Source organism: Condylostylus longicornis, unplaced genomic scaffold (genome assembly GCF_029603195.1).
Source record: "Condylostylus longicornis isolate FDR11 unplaced genomic scaffold, ASM2960319v2 ptg000081l, whole genome shotgun sequence".
Taxonomy (NCBI): Eukaryota; Metazoa; Arthropoda; class Insecta; order Diptera; family Dolichopodidae; genus Condylostylus; species Condylostylus longicornis.
In genome coordinates, this window is record NW_026578049.1 from 3655134 (window position 1) to 3679416 (window position 24283).

The 24283-nt window shown below is 24.8% G+C and overlaps 3 protein-coding genes across 3 annotated transcripts; 1 reads left to right on the forward strand and 2 right to left on the reverse strand.

The window, feature by feature from the left end:
* The first annotated feature begins 618 nt into the window (after window positions 1–618).
* Window positions 619–5926, forward strand: LOC129613183 (uncharacterized). The gene is made up of 6 exons (XM_055527147.1): window positions 619–1328; window positions 1444–2135; window positions 2374–2599; window positions 3103–4985; window positions 5055–5311; window positions 5390–5926. The coding sequence occupies exons 1-6, from the start codon at window positions 1193–1195 to the stop codon at window positions 5589–5591; spliced, it is 3396 nt and encodes a 1131-aa protein (XP_055383122.1). The 5' UTR covers window positions 619–1192; the 3' UTR covers window positions 5592–5926.
* Window positions 5927–10863: 4937 nt separating this feature from the next.
* Window positions 10864–14224, reverse strand: LOC129613314 (phospholipase A1 member A). Its single transcript, XM_055527314.1, has 3 exons — window positions 14199–14224; window positions 12851–13302; window positions 10864–11104 (listed from the first exon to the last, which is right to left on the reverse strand). The coding sequence occupies exons 1-3, from the start codon at window positions 14222–14224 to the stop codon at window positions 10878–10880; spliced, it is 705 nt and encodes a 234-aa protein (XP_055383289.1). The 3' UTR covers window positions 10864–10877.
* Window positions 14225–23346: 9122 nt separating this feature from the next.
* On the reverse strand, window positions 23347–23987 carry LOC129613259 (collagen alpha-1(III) chain-like). The gene is made up of 3 exons (XM_055527246.1): window positions 23910–23987; window positions 23686–23835; window positions 23347–23584 (listed from the first exon to the last, which is right to left on the reverse strand). Exons 1-3 carry the CDS (start codon window positions 23947–23949, stop codon window positions 23448–23450), a joined length of 327 nt encoding a protein of 108 aa, XP_055383221.1. The 5' UTR covers window positions 23950–23987; the 3' UTR covers window positions 23347–23447.
* Between the last annotated feature and the right edge of the window lie 296 nt (window positions 23988–24283).

Sequence of the window (24283 nt, forward strand, 5' to 3'; positions counted from 1 at the left end):
ATTAATTTTGAAAAAAAAATTTAACATCTCCTGTTTTAATATTTTTTAGTGATAAGTTCCATCATTATCTTAATGGAAAACAGAATTAAGCAATAATTTTACTGAGTCGCTCCAATAGTTTGTTACAACAATCAATCTGTTCTAATTTAATTGTCGAGTTAATAAAAATATTACAGAATTTTTAATAAAATCGTAATATTCTCTAAAACAATTCTATTTTGTAGCGAATTTTTCAACACTTAAAATCAAATAAAGAATTTAAAAATTGTTAATTCTTAAAAGAAATATAAATATTTGCAATAGTGTTGAAATTTCCTTGCTCATGAGCATTAAAATTTTAAAGGTAAAGGTAAATTTGTGTACAATATTTTATTTTTATTTAAAAATCACTTTAAAAAATTTTTCATTTTAACTTTTAAATTTTTACTCTTTTTAATATTTTTTTATATAATAACTTACCTTTAATTTAATTAATTGAAAAAGTTCCTTTTCTTTCATTACTTTAATATTAGAAATTCATACATACATATTTGAACTAAAACTATTTTCAAATTTTTAGGTCACATAGTTTTGTATTTGCAAGTCATACAACAAAAACAAGTTTCTGTACAATTTTTTTTATAATTTACTGTTGCGGCCACTTGAAGGAGTATTATTTAATAAAGAATTTCAATGGAAAAAGGTCATCCATAAAGCAAATTTAGAAATGGAATTTTTAAGTTCTACTAAAATTATAGTGAACTTTACAAAAACAATTGGAAAGAAGTTACTTTAAGATCACAAAGTTTATGATACGAAATATTTTCGTGTTATCATTCAATAATGGAATTAATTAAGAAGACTTATAAACACAAATTTAATCACACTTGTTGAATGAGTTTTTGTGAGAACAATAAAAATTTAGAAACGCCTTAAAATAGTTCGTTGAAAATGAAAAACTATAAACAGACATGAAGGATGGTACCTGTTGCGCGAATTTAACTGTTGCTAAGAAATACATGTAAGCAACAGTTAGCGTAATTGTATAAACAAAATAATTGTTGATAATTTGTAAATCCAAACTTAAGGCATACATGGCGATTTTTCTCAGTATCCAAAGGAGACCGTATTTGTTATTGATTAAACAGAATTTTTATTTCAACTTAATTCTAAAAATCACGAGAGCTATTCGAAAAAGAAGAAAAAAATTAAAATGAAATTTTTTAAGAAACTTTTTCGTAAGAAAAAACCTGAATTAAAACCTGGAGAAATCTTAGATCAAGTTATTTCACAGTCATCAGCAAGTGCTAATCAGTGTCTTCTTTATAAATTAGCAAATTATAAACGAGGTGAGGTTATTAAAATATATTTTACATTTTTGAGTTACGTAACACATACTTTTAAAAATTTTATAATTTACTTTATAAAATTTAAAATAAAAATGTTATTATTAATTTATTTAAGGTGGTGATTTAATTGATGCAATTCAAACTGGTGGTCAAATTGCTGTTGAACAATTAATTCGTGAACAATTTGGTGTTTTTATGTATAATAATGGTAAAGGACAAGTAATTAATCGTGCTGAATTTTTACGTTGGAAATATCGTGATAATCATCAAGTTACAATACCAATTGAAGCATCATTATCATCACATGATCCATTGGGTAAATGGTTCGATCATAAAGCATGTTGGCAAATGCAATATCGTGGTTCATTGGGTGAAACACTTTTACATGTTTTAATAATATGTGATACAAAAGTTCATACAAAATTGGCACGTATTCTTTTAAGAGTATTTCCAGTTTTAGCTTTAGATGTTATGGAAGGTGAAGAATATTTGGGTGCAAGTGCTTTACATTTAAGTATAGCATATAGTAATAATGAATTAGTTGCTGATTTAATTGAAGCAGGAGCTCTTATAAATCAACGTGCTATTGGAAGTTTCTTTTTACCAAGAGATCAACAAAGAAATAATCCAGTAAAAAATACTGATTATGAAGGATTGGCATATATGGGTGAATATCCATTAGCATGGGCTGCATGTTGTGCTAATGAAAGTGTTTATAATTTATTAATTGATTCTGGAGCCGATCCAGATGCACAAGATTCTTTCGGAAATATGATATTACATATGGTTGTTGTTTGCGACAAACTAGTAAGTTTTTTATTTTAGATTTTTTTGTAATCATTTTTAAAATAGATTTATTTAATATTTTGATATTGCGGTTGTTCAAAATTAAAGATTTTATAAACATTGCTTGAACCTAATCAATTTACTTTTAAAACTAATGATTTAAAATTTTCTGTTTAAAACTAATTTCTTGAAATTATTATTTTACCTGCTCTTTTAATATTCTCATAGGAATATTTCCTTAATATGCATTGTTTTGTAGGATATGTTTGGATATGCCTTAAGACATCCAAGGACACCGGCAAGAAATGGTATTGCTAATAATCAAGGACTAACACCATTAACGTTAGCGTGTAAATTGGGAAGAGCAGAAGTATTTCGCGAAATGTTGGAGTTATCTGCCAGAGAATTTTGGCGTTACAGTAACATAACTTGTTCAGGCTACCCGTTGAATGCCTTGGATACTCTATTACCAGATGGAAGAACGAGTAAGATTTACTTCTTTAATAATTTACGGAATATACATATAAAATTTTAAATATTAAAAAAATATTATGAAACAGCATTGGATAATAAAACGAGTATTTCTTTTGGGAAAATCATTGTAAGTTAAGAAAAAAATTGTGCATAAACGTAATGGAAAGCACTGCAAAATTTTGACTAATATTGTTATGTGAAACACTGAATTATTCACTAAGCATTCAACGTATAGACAAATGTGTGTATATTAATGCATACAAGATGTAAAGGCCTTATGATAGCTCAATTGTACATAATAAAGCACTTGTTATCAAAAATAACAGTAATTGTAAATAAATGAAATTTTAAAAATGCCCTAACCGCAAGATTGTAAAAGTTCAAACGACATTTCTCCTAACCCCACTATCATAAGTTTGTGAGCAATGTGCAAGCCTAAACCAAAAGTCTAATTCAATAAGAACTTCAATAACAAATCTATTTCCATTTTATTAACTGTATTACATATTTTTAGATTGGAATTCAGCATTATTCATAATATTAAATGGTACGAAAGAAGAACATCTTGATATGCTTGACGGTGGAATCATACAACGTCTTCTGGAAGAAAAGTGGAAAACTTTTGCTCAAAATCAATTCTTGAAACGTTTATTAATCCTTTTCATATATTTATTCTTCTTATCCATATCGGTTTACTTAAGACCAGAAAATAATAATGCGGCAACTAAAGAACGGCAAAGAGCGATCGACAACAATGAAAACAGTGGTTACGATACAATGACCATAGCACGATATTCGTGTGAACTTGCAACATTAGTAAATGTTGCTTGTTTCCTAATTTTTCAACAAGGTGATGAAATTAAAAACCAAGGATTTTCAGCTTTTGTTAAGCAATTGGGACATGATCCAGCTAAAACAATATTTTTGATATCAAATTTTTTAATATTGGCATGTATACCATGCCGTATGATGGGTGATACTGAAACAGAAGAAGCCATATTAATAATTGCAGTACCAGGTAGTTGGTTTTTACTTATGTTCTTTGCTGGTGCAATTCGATTAACAGGTCCATTTGTTACAATGATTTATTCCATGATTACTGGTGATATGTTCACATTTGGTATAATCTATACAATAATTTTATTTGGATTCTCTCAGGCCTTTTATTTCTTATTCAAAGGTCATCCAAATGGTGATTCAACACTTTTTGGTAATTTTTTTTCAACATGGATGGCATTATTTCAAACTACTCTGGGAGATTATAATTATCCAGAATTAAATCAAACTTCATATCCGAATTTAGCAAAAACAGTTTTTGTTATTTTCATGATATTTGTGCCAATTCTGTTATTGAATATGTTAATCGCTATGATGGGCAACACATATGCTTTAGTTATTGAAAGATCTGAAAAAGAATGGATGAAACAATGGGCAAAAATTGTTGTTACGTTAGAAAGAGCAGTACCACAAGCTGATGCACAAAAATACTTAGAAGCTTATTCTATACCGCTTGGTATGACGGATGATGGTACAGAGCAACGTGGTGTTATGGTTATTAAAAGTAAGAGTAAAACAAGAGCACGGCAACGTAAAGGGGCAGTTAATAATTGGAAACGTGTGGGAAGAGTAACTTTACAAGCATTGAAGAAACGCGGTATGACTGGAGAAGAAATGCGACGCCTTATGTGGGGACGTGCTTCTATTACAAGTCCAACTAAGGTAGCTAAAAAGAAAAAATTGGATCCATATAATGTTTATAACGAAACAAATAGTGCTATTGGTGCTGCTATGGATGTCATGACTTTTACTCAAGATATTTTAATATCACCAGATTTACCAAATGAACCGATAATTGACCAAAAGAAAAAGAAAAAAACAACTACCGTTGTAAGTACTGCAAAACCGACTACAAAAATAGATCCAGCGGCCAGCGTTTCAAATATTGATGATCCATTACGAGAACTAGTGTTAATTTCGGAAACTCTACCACCAGACGATGCAAATGTTCAAAAATTAGCTGCTCAAGCATCAACGATGAGTGATGCACAGGATTCCAACCAGGCAACAACATCAGGACAAATAAAATCTCATTTAAACGTTCCAAAACCAACAGATAATGTGGCCACATCTTTATCTTTACCAAAGAGTGGTCAAGAAATTACAAGTTTTCAGGAAATGTTTGCAGCTCCAACGTTAGATCCCGAAAAGGAAAGAGAATTCTATCGTAAACTTGAAGCTCTTGATGATACCGAAGATAGTGATGGTTTTATTGAGAGACCAGTCCTAGGAAAAATCTCTCTAATACGACGAGCAAAATCTGCTGTATCAAAAACTTCAGCTAAAAGAAATTTAAATGACGAACGTTTTCCCTTATTCAACTTTGCTTGGGAACCACAAGTAATTTTTAAATTTTTTAATATAAAAATAAAACAATCTGATACTAAAATTGAAAAATAATAATTTAAGAATCACCATCCTATTACGAATGGGATTAGAAATGCAGGATTTGGAGATAATAACAGTGATGAAATTATACAAATTGAAACTGAAGCTGCTGAAGAAGTTGAAAATGAATCGAAACCAACAAGAAGAGATGATGAACCAACTGTTGAGGAAGTGAAACAAAAGATGGCAGAATTTCATCTGAGAAGACGACCAGATTTAGAAAGAGAAGAAAGACAAAAACGAGAAAAAAGTGGAAAAAATAGGAGATATAAGAATAAGTTAAAAAATACAAAATATTTCCATACCTCTTCCAGACTTATTTTTGAAAATTTATTTTATATTTTTTTTTCTTTTAGAATATCACCTGACAATACAGTGGATGATTCTAAACCAAAATCAAGTCGTCATCGTTCAGCTCCATTAAAATATACTTCACAAAGATCCCAAAGAGTATGTGAAGATTCGCCACCTGACCCTTTGGAACCATGGAGTACAAGAGAATTGCAAAATATAAATCAAATATTAAATTCACAAAAATCCGAACGATCAGATGTTTAAAATCTACACATCCTTTTCTTAAATTTGAATCACTTAAAAACACAAAGTTAATATTTGTTTCGTTAATTCCCTGTTTTACACCAGTCAACATGTTTAAAGCGTTATATTTTATATTTTATCCTATAAGCTAAATGAGACAATTGGCTTCATTTTCTCTTTTTACCTTCTTAAGAAGGTGTAAAATGAAAAGTAAAGTTTTCAGCATGTTGATCATCGTAAAACGCTGGAATTGTTGAAAATGCAATAAAAAAAAGTTTTCACCAATTTATTTCTTTCTGTAAACTTATAAATATTAATCCGGCTGGTAGGGTTAAATAATACATATTTTTAATATTGATATCACCATTTAATTATTTCAGCGACATAAATAATAAATTTTTTGAGTTTATTCTTGAAGCGCTTTATTGTAGAATACCGGCTAACATGCCTTTATTACTTTATGAACATGTGTTATTATAGTAAACTGGTAAAAATATATAAAAAATATTAAAAAAAAAAACCAAAAAAATGTGAGAGTTTCTATATTGAGTATTCCTATATACTCAATATACAATATATTGAATTTCTCCTTATACAAGAGTAAGTTTGTGAAAAGAAATTGTTATCAATTCATAACAGGTGAACAATTTTCATTCAATTAAAATTTACTAGATGCAATTTTTTTTTCAATCAGTCTAAAAATTATTAGTTACAATTCTTGAATTATTAAAAACTGAACATGATCTCTCAAGTAATTAAAGTTTTCCATTTTAATCAAACAACTTTTAAACTTAACATTTCCAACATTTTTGAACATGGAAAGGTCTATTTGCCTATCTATATACATATAAAACTATTATTATACAAAATATGATTAACGAATGTTGAAAAGTTCAAATAGATTAGAAAAGGGAACAAAAAATTCTCAAGAATCTCAAGTGACAGAAAATGTTGGCAGAAGTCAAGTTAATTAAAAATTTAGTACGTGATATAATTTTTATCACAACATTTATTTATTACTAAAGTTACAAAAGGATAATACGTTCTCCTACGTATTTCGAAAACTATATATTTTTTTAAATTTTACTTGTACTGTTAAAATTCTTTTGAAATTTTGTAGTTTTTGTAAAGAAAAATTGTATTTTTTTTTGTAAATGAACTTTAGGTTTATAATCAAATGGAAAATAATTGGGTTTCCTGTGAAAAATAGTAATGAATGCTGTACAATTTGTTAGTTTAGTATACCAACACCATATTATAATAAATAAATTTACAGACTAGATGAATTTCAATTCAGTAGTAGCAAGAGCTGAAAAAGTGATTTAAAATTTTATAAGAAGTGAGTTTACCTTACTACTTAAGGTTTTAAAAGAACTCAAAGCACTCTGTAAAACATGTTTTTATTTTTGGTAAAACTAGAATGAGCCTGCTTTTGTGGGGTTTCTTATTTTGAATTGCTTTAGATTTTTTTATACTGCTTATCACATTTTTTAATAACTAAAATTCGATATCAAAATTACGAGACTATTTATGAAAACTATGTGCGTTTTAGTTTATATATTGTGGAAAATTTATGAATATAATTAAGGAAATACAACAATCTGATCGTTTTTTTTACAATTATTTTTCGTTTGTCCACCAATTTGAGTAGAATCTTTTTATTCAAAGTACGTTCATGGTTTTCATATAAAATATAATTAGGATTTTTGTTATACGTACATATATGTTTTCGTGAAATCAAATGATCTATAAAAATTTAATGGTATTTGGTTATTATTATATTGGTTATTTTTATTTTTTAGTTTCCAAATATTTTGCAAATAATTTTGCGGTTAGTCAAAATACAATTAGGTTTTTAAGGTTGAATAGTTTTCATAATTAACGAAAATTATTATTAAAAATATGTTTTGACAAAAAAAAATATTGAAATTATTGTAATTCAGTGATTAACGAATAAGATTCACTAACGTACAGGCAATTAACTACAATTAGATGTGAGAATTCAGATTTTAAATATGAAAATCCCTTTACATGAAGCTCTTTAAGTTTTGTACTCCAAATTGAAGAGAAAAATCCCTTAGTTATTTGGTATAGATAACTTACAAACCCTATATAAAGACTTATAGTTTCTCTAGTAATAGTTTGGATAGGCGAATAGGATTTTTATGCCGATAAAATTTAGTCGTCTTGATAAGATAAGCCATACAACTTCAAAAAAACAAAAATTAAATTAGATTATAAATTTTATATTGTTTAAATTCTAATAATCGATTGCAAACCAGAAATGGGGATTGACTGAACTTCCCTATGAGTTTTCATATTTAAATATTATCATATTTAAATATTGTCATATGAGTATCACATAGTGGATGGAGCCAACTCTAATTTTAAAATTACACACTAATTTACTAAGTGAACTTTCTTTTCACTAATAAAAAAAACTAGAAATGTGGTTGTACTTAGTACTAAGTATGGTTGTTTTAATTAAAAATTATTGTAAAATGAAAAAAAATATAAATCTTTGAATTTATTTAGTTCACCTTTAAATTATTATTCTTAGGATATAGGTAAGTAACTTTAAGTTAAATTTGTAATGCTTGTATTGACCTGATCATATTTTGATATCGTTTAATGATAATCTTTTTCATTTTTTTTTTATAGAATTCTAATTTTGTATGAAAATTTCAAGGAAATTTGGAAAACATGATGACTCCATTTTTGAGCAGTTTTAGTTAAAAAGAAATTGAAGAAAAATTGTCAAATGTTGTATATTGACTGGGAGACTTCGAAAATACATATTCGAAATTTTTTTCAGAAATTTTCAATTTTCCATCCTAACAAATTATAATTTTGGGAATAACGGGGTCTATGAGAATTTTCATTCACAGTTCTAATTTTCGTTAACATTTTATGTTATCTAAATAATAAAATTTCAATAATAAAATTTATTTAGTGATTTTATCGCCTTACTGAATTTTTCATACAATTTTATTACTCACAATAATTACTTACCTACTTATATTGTTCTATTAATTTAACACATTAAAAATTTTAGATATTACAGTTTCTTACACAATGAAATACTTAGTACAACTAATTCTGGCTTAAGGACGTACATACTCGTATATGTAGTAATAAATTTATTTTTTTTTTGGTTTTAAATCAATTATTGGAATCATGTGGACTGTACAATATACATATGTATGTGTAAACATGAACATTTTAAAGTTTCTATTTTTCCAATAAAAAACAACAAGATAGATGTCTTCTATCTTGAAAAAAAGTACGAAAGATAAAATTATGGCTATTCAATAAGAATGAAATATGTTAGATTTTTTTTTTTACTATTTTTCAAGGTAGAAAGTGGAGTTTTTTCATATTTAGCAAGAACTTAAGGGAAGAACATACTAATATTTACCGACCTTTGGGATAGGTATAGATAAATGTAAATATATGTACATATGTAGATAAACTGTCATAATATGTGTGTCGATTCTATTTTATTATCATTGTCAAAAAATTCAAATTTATTATTTAAATTTTAGAAATAAAATAAAATGCATTTTTTATGGTGACGTTAAAATTTATGTCGACCTTCAATAATAAAATTAATTTAAATTTTTATTTGAATTTGCACACATACATTTATGTCTAAAGATTTTAAAATTTTTTGAAATTTTAAAAATCTTAAACTAATAAAATATTTTTCAAATATAAAATAATTATTTGAAATGTCATTTAAATGTCTTAAAGAATGGCGTTTTTATCTTTCCAATTTTCAATATATCAGACTCGAAGGTTTATTATGGTATTTGAACAATTTCATGATATTCATTGATAGCAATAAAACATTTCACTATTAAAGTTTTCATTGCCATTATTTGATAAAGGACGAAACAAAAAGTTATGGAATTAACTTTGGTATATAAGGGAATTAAGAATTTATGCATTTAATTTTGGAATATTAGATCAGGATTTGCTGTTTAATAATTTAAAATACAAATTCATTTTATAGAAAGTATTATGTTCCCTGATTCTTAAAAATTTACTAATACCTATAAGCGTGATTTTTTTTTGGAATAAATTTGATGTGCAAGTGCATGACTAACTCATTACATAATTCATTCATACCTGCAGACATATGTACATATGTACATACATATATTACATACATACATATATTACATTCATTACTAATTTAACATCTTTACTTGATATAACCACAGTATTCGCGAAATAGAGTATTAGTACTATATATAGAAAATGTAAAATGGCTAATTACAAAATCAGCTTTTCGTATGTATTCATAATTTGTAAGCCTGAATTTTTTATTTAATAGTGAAGCATCGGAGCAAAAGAAAACGAAAAGACACTAAAAGCTCTCATAAACGACAGTCCTTTTTGATCTTTAGATCTCCTTGTTTCAACAAAAATTCACAAACAAAAGTTTTCTTTGCAATTACATATTTGAAAATGAAATGCGATCCTCTTGGGATTTGCTATTATATATGGTAAATTCTTAAACGTCAAATTTTATAAAATCTGACTTGTCTGAGTTTACGAATATTCTACTGCGTTTTTACTTTCAGTCAAAGTTTAAATTCTTAAACGTTTAAAAAAAGTCAACTAAGCGTCAAAATTGTAGATTTTTTTTTTACATGCAGACAGTCTGACGTAGTAATTCAGTAAATAAATTTGATGTATTGAGTGACTATTATTACGTTAAAATAAAATATAAAAAATATTTTTTTGTTAATTTTTAATATGTAAGTATAAAATTATTTTAAATCTAAAAAAAAATTTTTTTTTGTTTTGATGTTTGCAAATGATCAAAAAAATTCAAAGTCAATTACGGGTAAAAAGTTTACTACATTTCTGTCCGTAAAAGTTTTATACGTCAGACAGTTTGAAGACTAAGAACAAAATTTTGACGTTAAAGAATTTGCGGTTAGTTTAATAATTAGAAAGTGTTTCCTCAAAAAGACGTTCTAATAGTGAAAATTTGTATTTATTTTCGAAAATTTATGTAAACTTTTGGTAATAACACTTGAATTAAGTTATTTTTAGTGCAGCATAATTAAAATGTATAATTAAATTCATTATTTTTATTCTTATTACAAAAAAATATACGGAAAATTTTAATCTAATAAATTAATTACATAATAAACATACATAATAATATTATTAAATGTGATACAAAAATATTCTATTCTATTATATTTTAAATTAATTATTATTTTGTAAAATTTTTAAGCATATTTAAAAATGCGTAGTGTCTGTATTTGTATATACTTCTATAATAAAAATTTATACAACTACCCTTTGAACATACGGATAACTTACTGATGTAGTAAAAAAATAATTTCCTGGTATTCTTTCTGAATGTATACCAAAGCGGCTATTACTTTTAAATAAACATAAACCAAAAATATATGCCTGATAACTGGAACAGTGCCATCCATTGAAAGGATATTCTGGATTCATAGAGATTTCAAAGAATTTTACAGCCATTGTATGACTACACCCAACTGGATCTAAAAAAAAAACAAATACATATGTAAGTAAAATTTATTTTACAAATGTGTATGCATATATACATACAGTAACTTATAATATACAAATATATGATGTAAATATTAAATATTAAATGGGAACGTTAGACAATGTTATATTGCGTTTACAAAATATTATTTATAACATAAAAATTATAATATTTAATTAAGCTGTGGAAAAATGGTGCAGACCATGTACTTATTAAAATTTAATTATTATTATTTTATTCTATTGTAATAATTTTATGATGTTTTAAATTTATTAAAGTGTGTATTTGCAATACAATAAATATTATGGATACAATAAATATTATGGAAATAATCAGATTTTGCAAAGATTTGGGTCATATTTCTTTACTTGAGCATATACTATGCATAACATAAGAACATATAGAAGTAGAAAATAAATTGCAGATAATTTTTAAAATATCACAAACTAAAAGTGTTAAAGATCCTTTGAGGGCATTTTTCAAAAGTTCTGTGTGATAAAAAGTGTAAAAGGTTATATAAAACTTTCAATGTAGAAAGATACCCTTAAAGAAATCATACGCAAATTTGTATGAGGAGTGCTTCATAAATTTCACGAATGCTAGTGATATAAAAAGTGATCGGCTTTTGTAATAGAAGATAAGTAAAGTAAGAGAATAGAAAAGATTTATTTGAATATTAAGTGTGTTTTAACCATTGAGGCTCTTCTTGTTTTAAAGATAGTGTAAGCGAAAAAGGAAATGATTGCGCATAAAGGTGCCTCAAATATGAATAGTATTTGTAGTATGAATAGCATTTGTATAACAGAAGTTAATAATTGTCTCATTGCACAAATCCTATTTAAAAGAAAACAATATTCATTGGCCAAACTAAATTGAAGTAAAATGGAGAGTAATTTTAAAAAGTTTCTCGGCGTCTAGCCCCACTCAGACAAACAGTAGCAGTATTGTAATTAAGTATTTAATTTGTTATAATTAAAAAAATCTTTAAATATTTCAGTTGAAAAATCGAATTATTCATTTATTCTGTTGATTAATTTTTTATTCAATAAAAATTTAACATTATACAAATTATTATACGGATTAGACATACGGAGCGGCGTATGTATTATATAATATGAAAGTAAAAGAGAATTTTTTTGAGAAAAGAAGAGAAAAAAACAGAAAAATTTTAAAGCATATGTTTTTGTTGTTATTTTCAATTTTTTTTTACATAACAGTAACTAGTTACAACACTGCACTTTGTATGATAACTACATAGCAGTTAAGCTTCCTGTATATTAAAAAACTTTCTTTCATATGTAAACAATAAGTAAATATATAAAATTAATATATAATACAAAATTTGTAAATAGTTTGCATCACAGATGTGTCAATATTAATTAAGTTGGATCTTTTGAATTATTCAAGGTTGAAAAATATAGGTTTTTTGTGTATGTCTTTTGGGATTAAACCATTATAACTTCAAATTTTGTCAATAGAAAATAAATTTCTTTTTCTATTTAAAAAGAATATTCGATTTTGGACTATTCAATTATTTCAATAATTAATAAATATTAAACATAGGCACGTATTTGAACGAATTATTTAAAGAATTGAAATTTAATATAACACATAAAATTAAAATATTGGAATTTTTTGTATACAAGAATAAATTCTACACAATTTTTAGTTTTGCAGAGACGCACATACACACCATTCCATTTTCCATTTAAAATTTAAATATTATTTAAATTCTTACTTGTTTTTGGTTCATCGGTAAATTTTGTAAAAACACAATTTGTTTGCGGTGATACACCACCATTTGGATAAAAATCAGCATGACCACATTTTAATGATGTACCAAGTGTACCACCAGCTGTATGTATTACTTGTACAAATTTTGCATCACTTTTATCTAAACGATAATCAGTTCCAACATCTGATGGTAATGTAAATAATGGTCCAGCTGGATCTAAACCAATTATTTCATTTAAACTTCCATTTAATAGTTTACCAGCAAAACCGGCAGCATGTGCACCCAATGAATAACCAACTAATGTTATATCATTTGGTACAAAACCATATGGTCTTAATTTTATTATTAAATCGGATATAGTTAATCCAACATCAAAAATACTTAACATAGAACGTTTATAATTTCCATTAGCCATTGTACCCCAATCAACTGTACAAACATTAATTTTTTGATATCTAACCCATTCTATATAATATGTAATATTTAAAATAATACTAGTATTATAATTTAATTTTAATTAAAATTATTTTAATAATACCTTTTTGTAAATTTGTTAAATAATCACTTTCACCATCATCTTGCCAACCATGCAAAATAAATGCTAATGGAAAATTTGAATTTAATAATTGAAATGAATCCGGTTGTGATAAACTTATATCAAATGGTTGATTTTTATAACTATATATAAAATTATATAGAAAAAAAGAAAAATTCTTTATTATTATTAAAAAATTTATTTTATAATTAAAAATATAACGTACGTATTTTTACAAAGAAAATTTATTTCTGGTCGAACTCTAGCTAAATCCACTTGAACATTAAGTAAAGTCTCTTGAAAAACTTTAAAAATTTGTAAAAATTCTTTCCATTGATAAAAATATGATCGAAACGGTGCGGTTAATGCAAATATTTCTAATAAATACCCGATATTCATTTTTTCAATAATAAAATTTTTAAAATAATTTTTTACAAGTATTTTGTAGTTGTTACCGTTTCAAATAATTTTTTAATACTAAATTTTTCAAATTATTTATTATTACATTATTATTGAATATGGATGTAGAAATATTCGGATTATTTTAAATATATTTTGTTGACACAAGTGAATTAAAATGCATTTAATTTGGCCATGATTACAATATATGAAATGTTAAATTTAAAGAAGAGTAAGAAGAAATTTTACGATAAAGAGAATTATTAAAAGAGAAAATACATTAGTAATTTTAATTTGCTGTAATATGTTTGCTAAGAAGAGATGCACAACATTTGATGTCATTATACCATTTATGTTTATTTGAACAGAGGGGCATGAATTATTGTGAATTGTTTTCAAAAATTTTATTCTTATTACATAACAATATCAATATCATCATTCATTAATATTGTGCGTGTGTCTAATGAATAAAATTAATAGAAATATTATTGAATAGAAAAGCATGTTATGTTCTCAATCGTACACAAATTATAGTACGTTGCATAATTTCCTGTTGAATAAACCTGGTCCTATTGAATAATATAAAAATAGTATCTAAATTGTATTTAAATATTTTAAATTTCGTTCAAGTCTAATTATAAGAAGTTGATTGGAGAAATTTTATTTTAAAAAACTTATTCATATTTTTGAATATATGTATATCTTCATATATATTATTATGTTATTACATACATATCATATAAACGGATTAAAGTATCTAAAAAGTATCTCTACATTAAATTATAAATTGCGTGGCTCGTATATGTATAACCATTATTTGCTTTTAAACATGCGACATATCGTATTTGTCTTTGCATATCAATTATGTCGTAAATAATATCGTTTACGTATATATATGCATATACTTATATGTGTATGTATCCAATTATATGCACTCCTGTTCACCTTAATTGTATATTAATTGAAAATTATATAATATTACATTCTATGTATATGTTCATACATGTGTATATTTCATTTCCTTTCAAAAGAACTTTTAAAAGTATAGTATCATTATTAACCGCTACTTAATAACTTAAAAAGTTGTTATAATTAAAGGAACGTATATATAAGGAACTCACCTGTCGTTGAATTAATTAAATTGTGACAAATTATCATAAAAATATTGTGCTTTATTAATTTCATGAAAGCAATACTTTTATGTATGACATTAAAATAAAGTTTATATGTTAATATGAAATGTCTTTATTGACTGTATAATAATTAGTATACAATATAATTGAATATCTGCAATATTTACGTAATTATGTATATTCAATGCATAATTATGTAATATTTTTTGATTGCATATTATATGTATATTGTATTTAACAAGGAATAATTTAAACTTGATATAAAAGAGTTTATTATAAAATTATGATTACTATAATTGTGACACTGTGAAGAAGAAAATTAAGGAACGATAGTATAATTGTATGCATAAATTTTTGACCAGTGGCGAGCATTATCATTACTGTAAGAATCTCATAATTTAAAAAGAAGGGATGTAATAGATTCTAGTATGGATATAAGAACGTTCTTATCTAAAAGTTATTATAATAGGCTAAAATAAAGCTAAAAATTAAAATATAACACTTCGTTTAGTATATTTAGTAAATATCGCATATATCTAACTATTTTGTTTGGAAGTTGTCAATGTAATACGGATCTATTAACTTAAATTATTGTAAATTAAATAATTAAATGAAACATATGTGTTATATTGTGTAATTCGAGTACCTCGTTGAACCGACGACCACCTAACTTATATTAAATAAAGTAACCATTTATTTAGACCTATGTATTTGCACAAAAAAAAACAACTCTAACACAATTGAAATATTTTTACATTTATATTACAATTGAAGACACAAACTTTGCTTTAAAATTAATTTATTTGGTTTTACCTTATATATATATGCATACATATACATACTAACACTCTTATTACGTTTTAAAAAGCCTTTCAAAATCCTTTTCGTTTTTTTTTCTTTTCAAATGTTATTAATTCGTTTCACAAATCTTTCATTTAGATTTCCGAATAAAAGAGTTTATATAAAGAAAGCAAAAGTGTATTACCTAAAGTGAATTACCTAAACATAACGTACATACAATAAATGTGCTTTACAAACGTCTGTAAAGGAAAAAACTGAGCTAAAATTCGATCCTTTATATTATATAACAGTTTCTTATTGATATTTTCTTTAAAGACCGCCACCATTCATTGATTCTCAACGTAGGTATAATAATTTAGAAAATAAAAAAGAAAAAATAACCAAAACATACTTACACCTTATTTTTATGCATTGAACAACTTTTAATATGAACGCGAATATATTAATATCAGTAACACATGGCTGTTTATCAGACATGATACCAATTTCAAAATTTTATATTTCTGTGTACTTCTTATAATACTTTATACAGACTTGTATTAATGTCGTACATGTAAATATATATGTACTATATATATTTAAATACATACATATATTACAATATTGAGTTCAATAACTAAAAAATTTTTCTTATTTTGGTTTGATTTTTGAGGGAGAAAATTCGTATACGTTTAGATTTTTAAAAATTATAATTTCCTTATTTATTGGGTAAGAATGTCTGCCCGAATAGTACAATTTTTTTTTATATTTTTAATATGTTATTCAATTATATATTCAACTTCAATATTTCTTTGAATAATTTTTAACATTATTCGGCTAATATCACACTAATATGTCAAAATAGTTGCATACGATTAGGAGGAGAACAAAATTAAAAGAAACCGCAACAAATTGATGAATTTAGTAAGCTTACCTAGTGTCATAAAAAATATAATAAACAATTAATATAAAAAATTTGAAATTACCGATAATTCTGGCGGCTCTTTTGTAGTTATAATGTTTGACTATGCTGTTTCACAGAGAGAAAGAAAATACAATTTTCCTGCTTTTGGCGAATTAAAAAAAAGGTGTATTTTCGAAAGGCGTAAATTAGAATGTTTCAACTGATACAAACAAGTTCAATAGTACAAACAAGTACACAGGAGTAGATAAGCGATAGTGAGTGTATTAAATTCATTCCATTGTCATTTTGCAAATAGAATAGATTTTCGAAAATTATGTATATTGCAAAACAATTTAATGCGACTGTTCTAAAATTTTAAAATTATTCTTCAGAAATTGGAGATTTTTTCGTTCTGATTGGAAAAGCATTGAAAGCCGATCGAGACACCGTTTCCGCGTGTACATTCTAATACTCCGACTTGTGTGACTTTGATATAACAGAATTTTTCAAAGTTGATTAAAGAGAAATGTGCTGTTTTTATATACTATTTAGAATCTTTTACTTATTTTTCGGAAATCATGTATGAATTAAATTGTATAATTCTATATTATATTTTTGTTATCGATTCTTGATTTTTTATTTTTGTTTTGTCAGCTTTTCTTTAAGGCACTACACTCTTTTCTTTAAATTATTATTAAATAAAATAAATTTTTATAGGCAGTACAGAAAAAATCATTTTCCATTTATTGTGTAGTAAAATTTAGTTTGCTTTAAATCATGATTTGGTCACCGAATTTTTGTTGCACTTGTTCTCGTTCACAAAAGTTTTATTTTTGATTTACAACGAATAAAAACGTTTTTTTAGCTTGTTGGCTCAGGTCTTAAGTATTTTAATTATTGTACGCAAGAATATTTATAAAATCAAATTTTTTAGAATTCAATACCCAAAAGTAGCCGGTCATTAAATATTTTTAAAGTATTTTGTAGTCTCTCAATTCTGTAATGTGTTGAGAGCTAACAATTTAAACTTTACATGTATATTTTTCTTTTTTTTTTATTTCATTTTTAAAGAATATAGTAAGTTATCAAAAATATTGTATACAATGTCTGAATATTCTATTAGAATACATAAAGACATGTAATATTGTAACAACAACAGTAGTAAAAAATTTAAAAATCTAGATAAAAGAATAAAAAAATCAACTTATTTTTAACACGTTTATTGGTGTTTATACAATCATACAAAAACTCTTTACATTCGATTCGACTATGTGTGTGCCAACATGTAGTGATGTATGTACAGATTTTACACTGTACATATGTATATGTACAGATTATGTGTACACGTATTATTGTACATTTTTTTTTTATTAATAGGATAATGTCATATTCTATAGACTGTAAAGATAAGGTGTATCATTTTAAATTTTTTTTGGAAAATTATTTTTCTCTAATATTAATTTCAATTTCCAGATTAAGTTTATTAATTTCTAGTCAATTATTGAGGAAACTTAGATATTTAATTATCTATCGTGTTTAAAAAATATAGGACTTTTTTAGCATTTCATAGCGTTTACTTTGATGTGTTTTATTAAAGTGTTACCAAGCTTCTTTGTTTGATATTTTATTGTTGAAATAAAAAATATTTAATGTAATTCACAAGTGTAGTTTGAATATATGCCGTCGATGCTTCCGAGAATATGCTAATATAATTGGATTCAAAAGGCTTGATCAACTCGGTTACCTACTTGGAATATCTAAAATACTGTGTAGGTGGCTGCAAGTGTATATCAAAAAAAGCTTTAGCATATTGAAAGTTTCGTGGCTATTGTGATTTTTTTTTTGGTAAATGTCGCATAAAGTCTTACTGGAAGAAATTGTTTAATTTTTAATTAATTGGCCGCAATTAATAATTCCCCATCAATAAAGTCCGACTTATCATGCTTTTGCAAATTACCTGCTGATTTATACTTAATTTAGTAAATTTGATCATGATCAGTTTTTAACATTTGTTCTTAAATTTTAAGAACATTTTAAGAATATTCCACAAAATGTCAATTGACATTTTTGAAGTCCCAATAAAACGAAAAAAATTAAAATCAAATTGATAATTATGAAAAATTTGAATTTTAATGCAAGAAAACGGCAGAAACGAAAATATAACAAATATGGGGCAATTATTTTTAAAGAAAACCTTAAATGACACCCACAGTAAATAAAATGGCTATCAAATGAGTTTTTTTATTTTGAAAATTTTATGAATTCTAAAATCATAAAAAAGTAAAAATTTAAAAAAAATCTACCCAAAAAAAACAAAATTCCATTTTCTTTAACAAAGCAGATGTATGGTATAATAAGCATACACACACACATTATACACATACAAAATATTATATACAAAGCTAAAAATAAGGACAAGTAATAAAATTATAAAAAAAAATGAAAACCAAAATAAATAAAAATAAAAAGTTTTGCGAAAATTTCCTTAAAATTCTTTAAACTGTAAGAGAAAAATTTTCTTAAAAAAACTTAAAAGTTTTCAATATTTAAAAATTAAAAAAAAATTAAATATAGAAAATTAATAGTTTTAATGTTAAGAAAATTATAGGATTTTCATTTTTGCAAGAAAAGGAAAAAGGCTCAAGCATACGAGTTTTAATGTTAATAATAACAAGATCCAAGACACAATAAATTAGATTTTTTTGTCTAGTATTGAAATATCAAGCACAATGAAAGCTTTTTTTTTCCAAATGATGCACGAAGTAATTGACTTGATTGATAAGCAAATTAGAGCAATAATAAATTTTTATGATTTCGTATAATTAATCACATTTTATGCATCTTGCAAAGTTCATTGATAATAAATATGAGTCTTTAATATATTATAAGTGCCCTTGATATAATTTTTAATTTGTGTTAGATTTGATTAGAATTTTACGAGTAGAATAGTAATTTAGTTGTGAGTTTCATTACGCATCGCAACTATCTGTTCTATATATGCAAAATAATTCGGTTTATTTAATACAATTAAACTATAATGTTTCAATAGCATAAAATTGCAATTTTTGGTATTAAAGTTGCTACTGCACCACATGAAAATTACGCTAAAAATTTAATTTGTTTAAAAAAATCATTTTGTAGTACACATTTAAGTATTTTAGATTTTCATAGTATTAAAATCGAAAATTCAAAAATATAATACAATAAATTTAAATTTAAATCTTAGAATGTTTTATATATTCAGTTCTTTATAATATTAAAGTTAGTCATTAGGGTAAAATTAATTTTAAGTGAAAAATGTGTAAATTCCATTTTAAAACTTAATTAATTGACTTTAAATAGTATATTATTCGATTATAAAAGTTTTAGTGTTGATAGGGTTTTAGACTTTACTTATATACTGTATGAGGAAATAAACATTTCTTTTTTTTGCTTTTTGTTTGCAAAATTTATTTATAGTTTTGTGTATAAAGACAAGTTTATGCGTATAGAAACATTCAAATGATCTTTTGTGAACTTTAAACTTTAATTTCATTAGTTTTCTGAAAAAAAAAATTTAACATGTTCTTTAGAAGATGTTTTAGAATAAAATTTTTAAATTTTGATTTAAAATTTTCTTAAATTTTGTTTGAAAAGAAAAAAAAAATTTGGGTAGGTTATTTTTATATTTTAATTTATTTTCATTACGACATATAGAGAGTGAAAGTTAGATAATCTAATTTATTTTATGTTTAAAAAATTAGAAAAAAGTTAAAAACTCTAAATAGGTATAAGAACATAAGAGTTCCAGATGTATGCATTTGATAGCGATATTGTAACAGTTAAAAAATTTCGTATAAAATAATGAAATTCATTCATCACGATCAATATTGTGCTATAGATTTGTGCTTAACGATAGCGCCTGCGATAGTTTTTGATATAATAGCATAAAGTTAGAGATAAATTTCTTCACATTAAAAAATATGGTTAATTATTTATTTTAGCTGCACTGATTAGCCAATAAGTTCGTTTATTACATTAATACTTGTTTTAATTTATGTTCACGTCCTAAAAGTATGCAAAAATTGTGGAATATTTTGATATGCCATGTACATATTATAATTTGGATGTTATTTTTCTATCGCATTATTAACATAAGAGCAAACTAACTATTGTAGCCGGAGTGGGGTGTATAACTGACATATTCTTATTTGTAAGTAAAATAGATGTACATAAATAAATAAATAATTTCGCATATTGAGTGGTAGAAAAAAACTAACAAACTATTTCAGGTGAGATTTTAGTCTGCTGGTCTGTGTTTCCTTCATTTGATTTCAGTTTGCAACCGGAACTATAGCTGACGAGTATTTAAGGGAATTCGGATTATATGAATCTCTGCGAAAATTTACATTGTTTTACAGGTATAAGCTTAATTTCCGCCCTTAAAATTTAAAAGCAAAAAGAATATTTTCATAATCTTGTACAACACTTTTGTTAAACTAGACAATATACATACATAGGAGATTTTTAAGGCGAATACAGTTTTGCAAATATTTTATCGTTTTAAAAGCTTGCGTTTTTTAATGAAAATGTTCTTAACAATTTGACATGATCCGAATTCATGAACGACATTAATTCTTCTTTATTTATTTATTTAATTTTGTTTAAATTTATTCTGTTTTGCAGTTTTAAATTTGCTTAACTTTTGAATTTTTTTTTTGAATCCAATGCTCTTAGCGTAATGTTGTGAATTAGTATAGAATTTTATTTTTTATTTATACTTTGTGTAATTTATATTGAACTCTTCATAATCGGCTTTAAAATGTAAAGAAACTTCTTCATTTTATTGTAAAGTAAGTCATAACTATGTGGGTACGTGTATGTGTTTAAAATTTGACATACAATTTAGATTAGAAATTTGGCAGGTGAAATCATTGACATTTCGGATGACATTTTTTTTTCTTCTTTTTTTGAGACATATTTGAACTATAATAACAAAAAAAAAATTTTTTAAAAGCGTATTAAATTTATTTTAGTGTGAAAATTTGAAAAAAAATAATTTTACTTTCTTTGTTTATGGAAAACTTTTTAAAAAGTAAGTAAATTCTTTAAAAAAAATTAAATAAAAAAAAAGAATCGTTTAAGAAAGTTTTTTATATTGTGACAACATTAAAATATAACAGAAATTGAAGAGAAAAAAAATATTGAAAACTTGTGAGAAAATCTTTTTTTTTTTCTATTTGTTTTTTTTTTCTTTTTTACACCAAATATTTAATTTTTATTTTTGAAAACTTTCACGCATAATGTGATTTTTAAGTATTTTAAGTATTTCACTTAAAAAAAGTTTGTGCTTATTTTATCATTCATTCAGTGAACATGCATTGTAAAAGAAAAAATATTTAATAAATTTATTGTTAAAATATTTTTATTGAAAAAACAAAATTATATTTTTAGTATTCTGAAGTTTTAAAAACAAAGTTTCATACATTGACCACAAACAAGTTTTAAATTTACTAAAGACAAAATAAAAATACAATGTAATGAGAAGAGCTGTGAACTGTTATGGATGCTATCTATGTAAATAGGATGACAGAACAGCATATAGTCATTTTAATAAGAGTATACAAAGACGCAGTCATATTCTTTCTTGTACAAAATACAACTGATGTTGATTGCGGAATAGTATGAATGATATGTATAAGAAATAAGGTTCTTCATTGTACATAATTTTGGTAAATTATATATCATTTGGAATAAGCGAAAATATGGCTATTAATTGTCATATTTAAGGTTCCGAACTTTGAAACCAATGATATAAAAAATAATATTGTTATATTATAATAGCAAAAATTTCATGAAGAAGAAAAATCTTGCCTTATATTAGTAAAAATGTATTGAAATATTAAAGTGCATAAAAATTTTCGAATAATACAAATTTAGTAAAATTTGTAGAGTAAAATTCTAATTATATAGATTAAGTATGTACATGACATTAATTTGAAAATAAAAATATTAAATTAGATTTATTAAATTAGTGAAAATTTCTTACAGGGAGCTATATTGGAATTATTATTATTATTAATTATAGGCTTACATTGCTTACTTTACTGTAATATTTTCGGGAATAATTAATGTATTTGTTGATTTGAAAATTTTGTACCATAAGCTAAACAAAAAATACCTAAATATATAGGTACAGCTATTTTAACAATTAAGTAAGAACTATATAAAACTACTTTTGCAATGAACTATATAACTAAATCCAATAGCATTAAATTAGGATTTTCTTAGAGAAATAAATAATCAGGAAAACCGTAAAAAACATATTTTGTTACAATGACCTTTTTCATTCCTCATGTCATTTATATGGTTTCTAACATTCTTATGTACATGCCTATATTCCTTAAATGATTAAGGGAAATCCATTAAAAGCATTTTTCATTTTGACATTTTAATTGATTTCAAATTTAGTTTTTTATTTAATATTATTAAAATAATGATATTAACAATTTAATAGTGAATTTTCTTGGTTCTCATGGTTCCATTTTCCTTTATATAAATAATGAAAGTCATTGATTTTATAGTAAAATTAAAAGGCGGAAAATTAATTAGAAGAACTTAATATTTTTTCAATTTGATTTGTTTTCGATCATTGCTATCAAAGTTAATTTTTTTTTGGGTGGATTATAATTTTTTTAATTGTTGAAAAAGAAAATTAAATGTCCATTCACAAACATTTCTTTTTTTTGTTTAATTCAAACAAATACCATTGATATACAAAATTTATTTATTATATTTTAAAAATTTATTATTATTTCACAAAACTTAATTAAAAAAAAAAAATATATGTAAGATATTGTCATTCACTTATTAGCCATGATGACCATGGAATTTTGAAGGATAGTAGGTTTTCTTATCATAAGTTGGTCTCTGTTCAGGACAAGTACATATACCTGGTTCACCTTTCGGTCCAGCTGGCCCTGGAGGTCCTACCGGCCCTCTACGTCCTATATAAATAAATTACATACATAATTTTGTTATTTTTCATAAAATTACGAAAAAAAAAACATTCACAAATTAAAATATTTGATTTTGTAACAAACATTACCATCGTTTCCGGGTTCTCCTTCTGTACCAGGTTCACCTTTGGCTCCTTTATCACCCATTGGACAAGGATTTTCACAAGTTACCTCACATTTTGAACATATCCCACAAGAAGTGGGAAGATGACTTTCTGATAAATTAATTAGACTTATAACTGTATAAAATATTCAAAAATAAAATTAATATTTAATTGCATAAAATTTTACATAATTATTATAATATTATTACGTAATATTAAAAAAACACATGTAGAAAATAATCGCTTCATTTTTTTAGCTCTTAAATGTCGGAAATTCAAACAATTATTGGAAATTATTTAATGTTTTATTCTTTTTATATACAAGTAAATATGTTTTAAATTAGATAGACCATAATTGCATTCATTATAAGCGGTACCTTCATATTGTATTAATTTATTGATTGAGTGATATTTTGTGGTATAAAGAGTTTTATTTAGTCGGAAAAATGAATATGTATGTAATTTTTAAAAATATTAAAACAGTCCATTAATAATTGTTATTTGAAGAAAAAACTGTTAATTAAAACGAATATCTGAGCAGGCGCAGAAAATTTTATATCAGGGTAAAATTATGTATAAATTT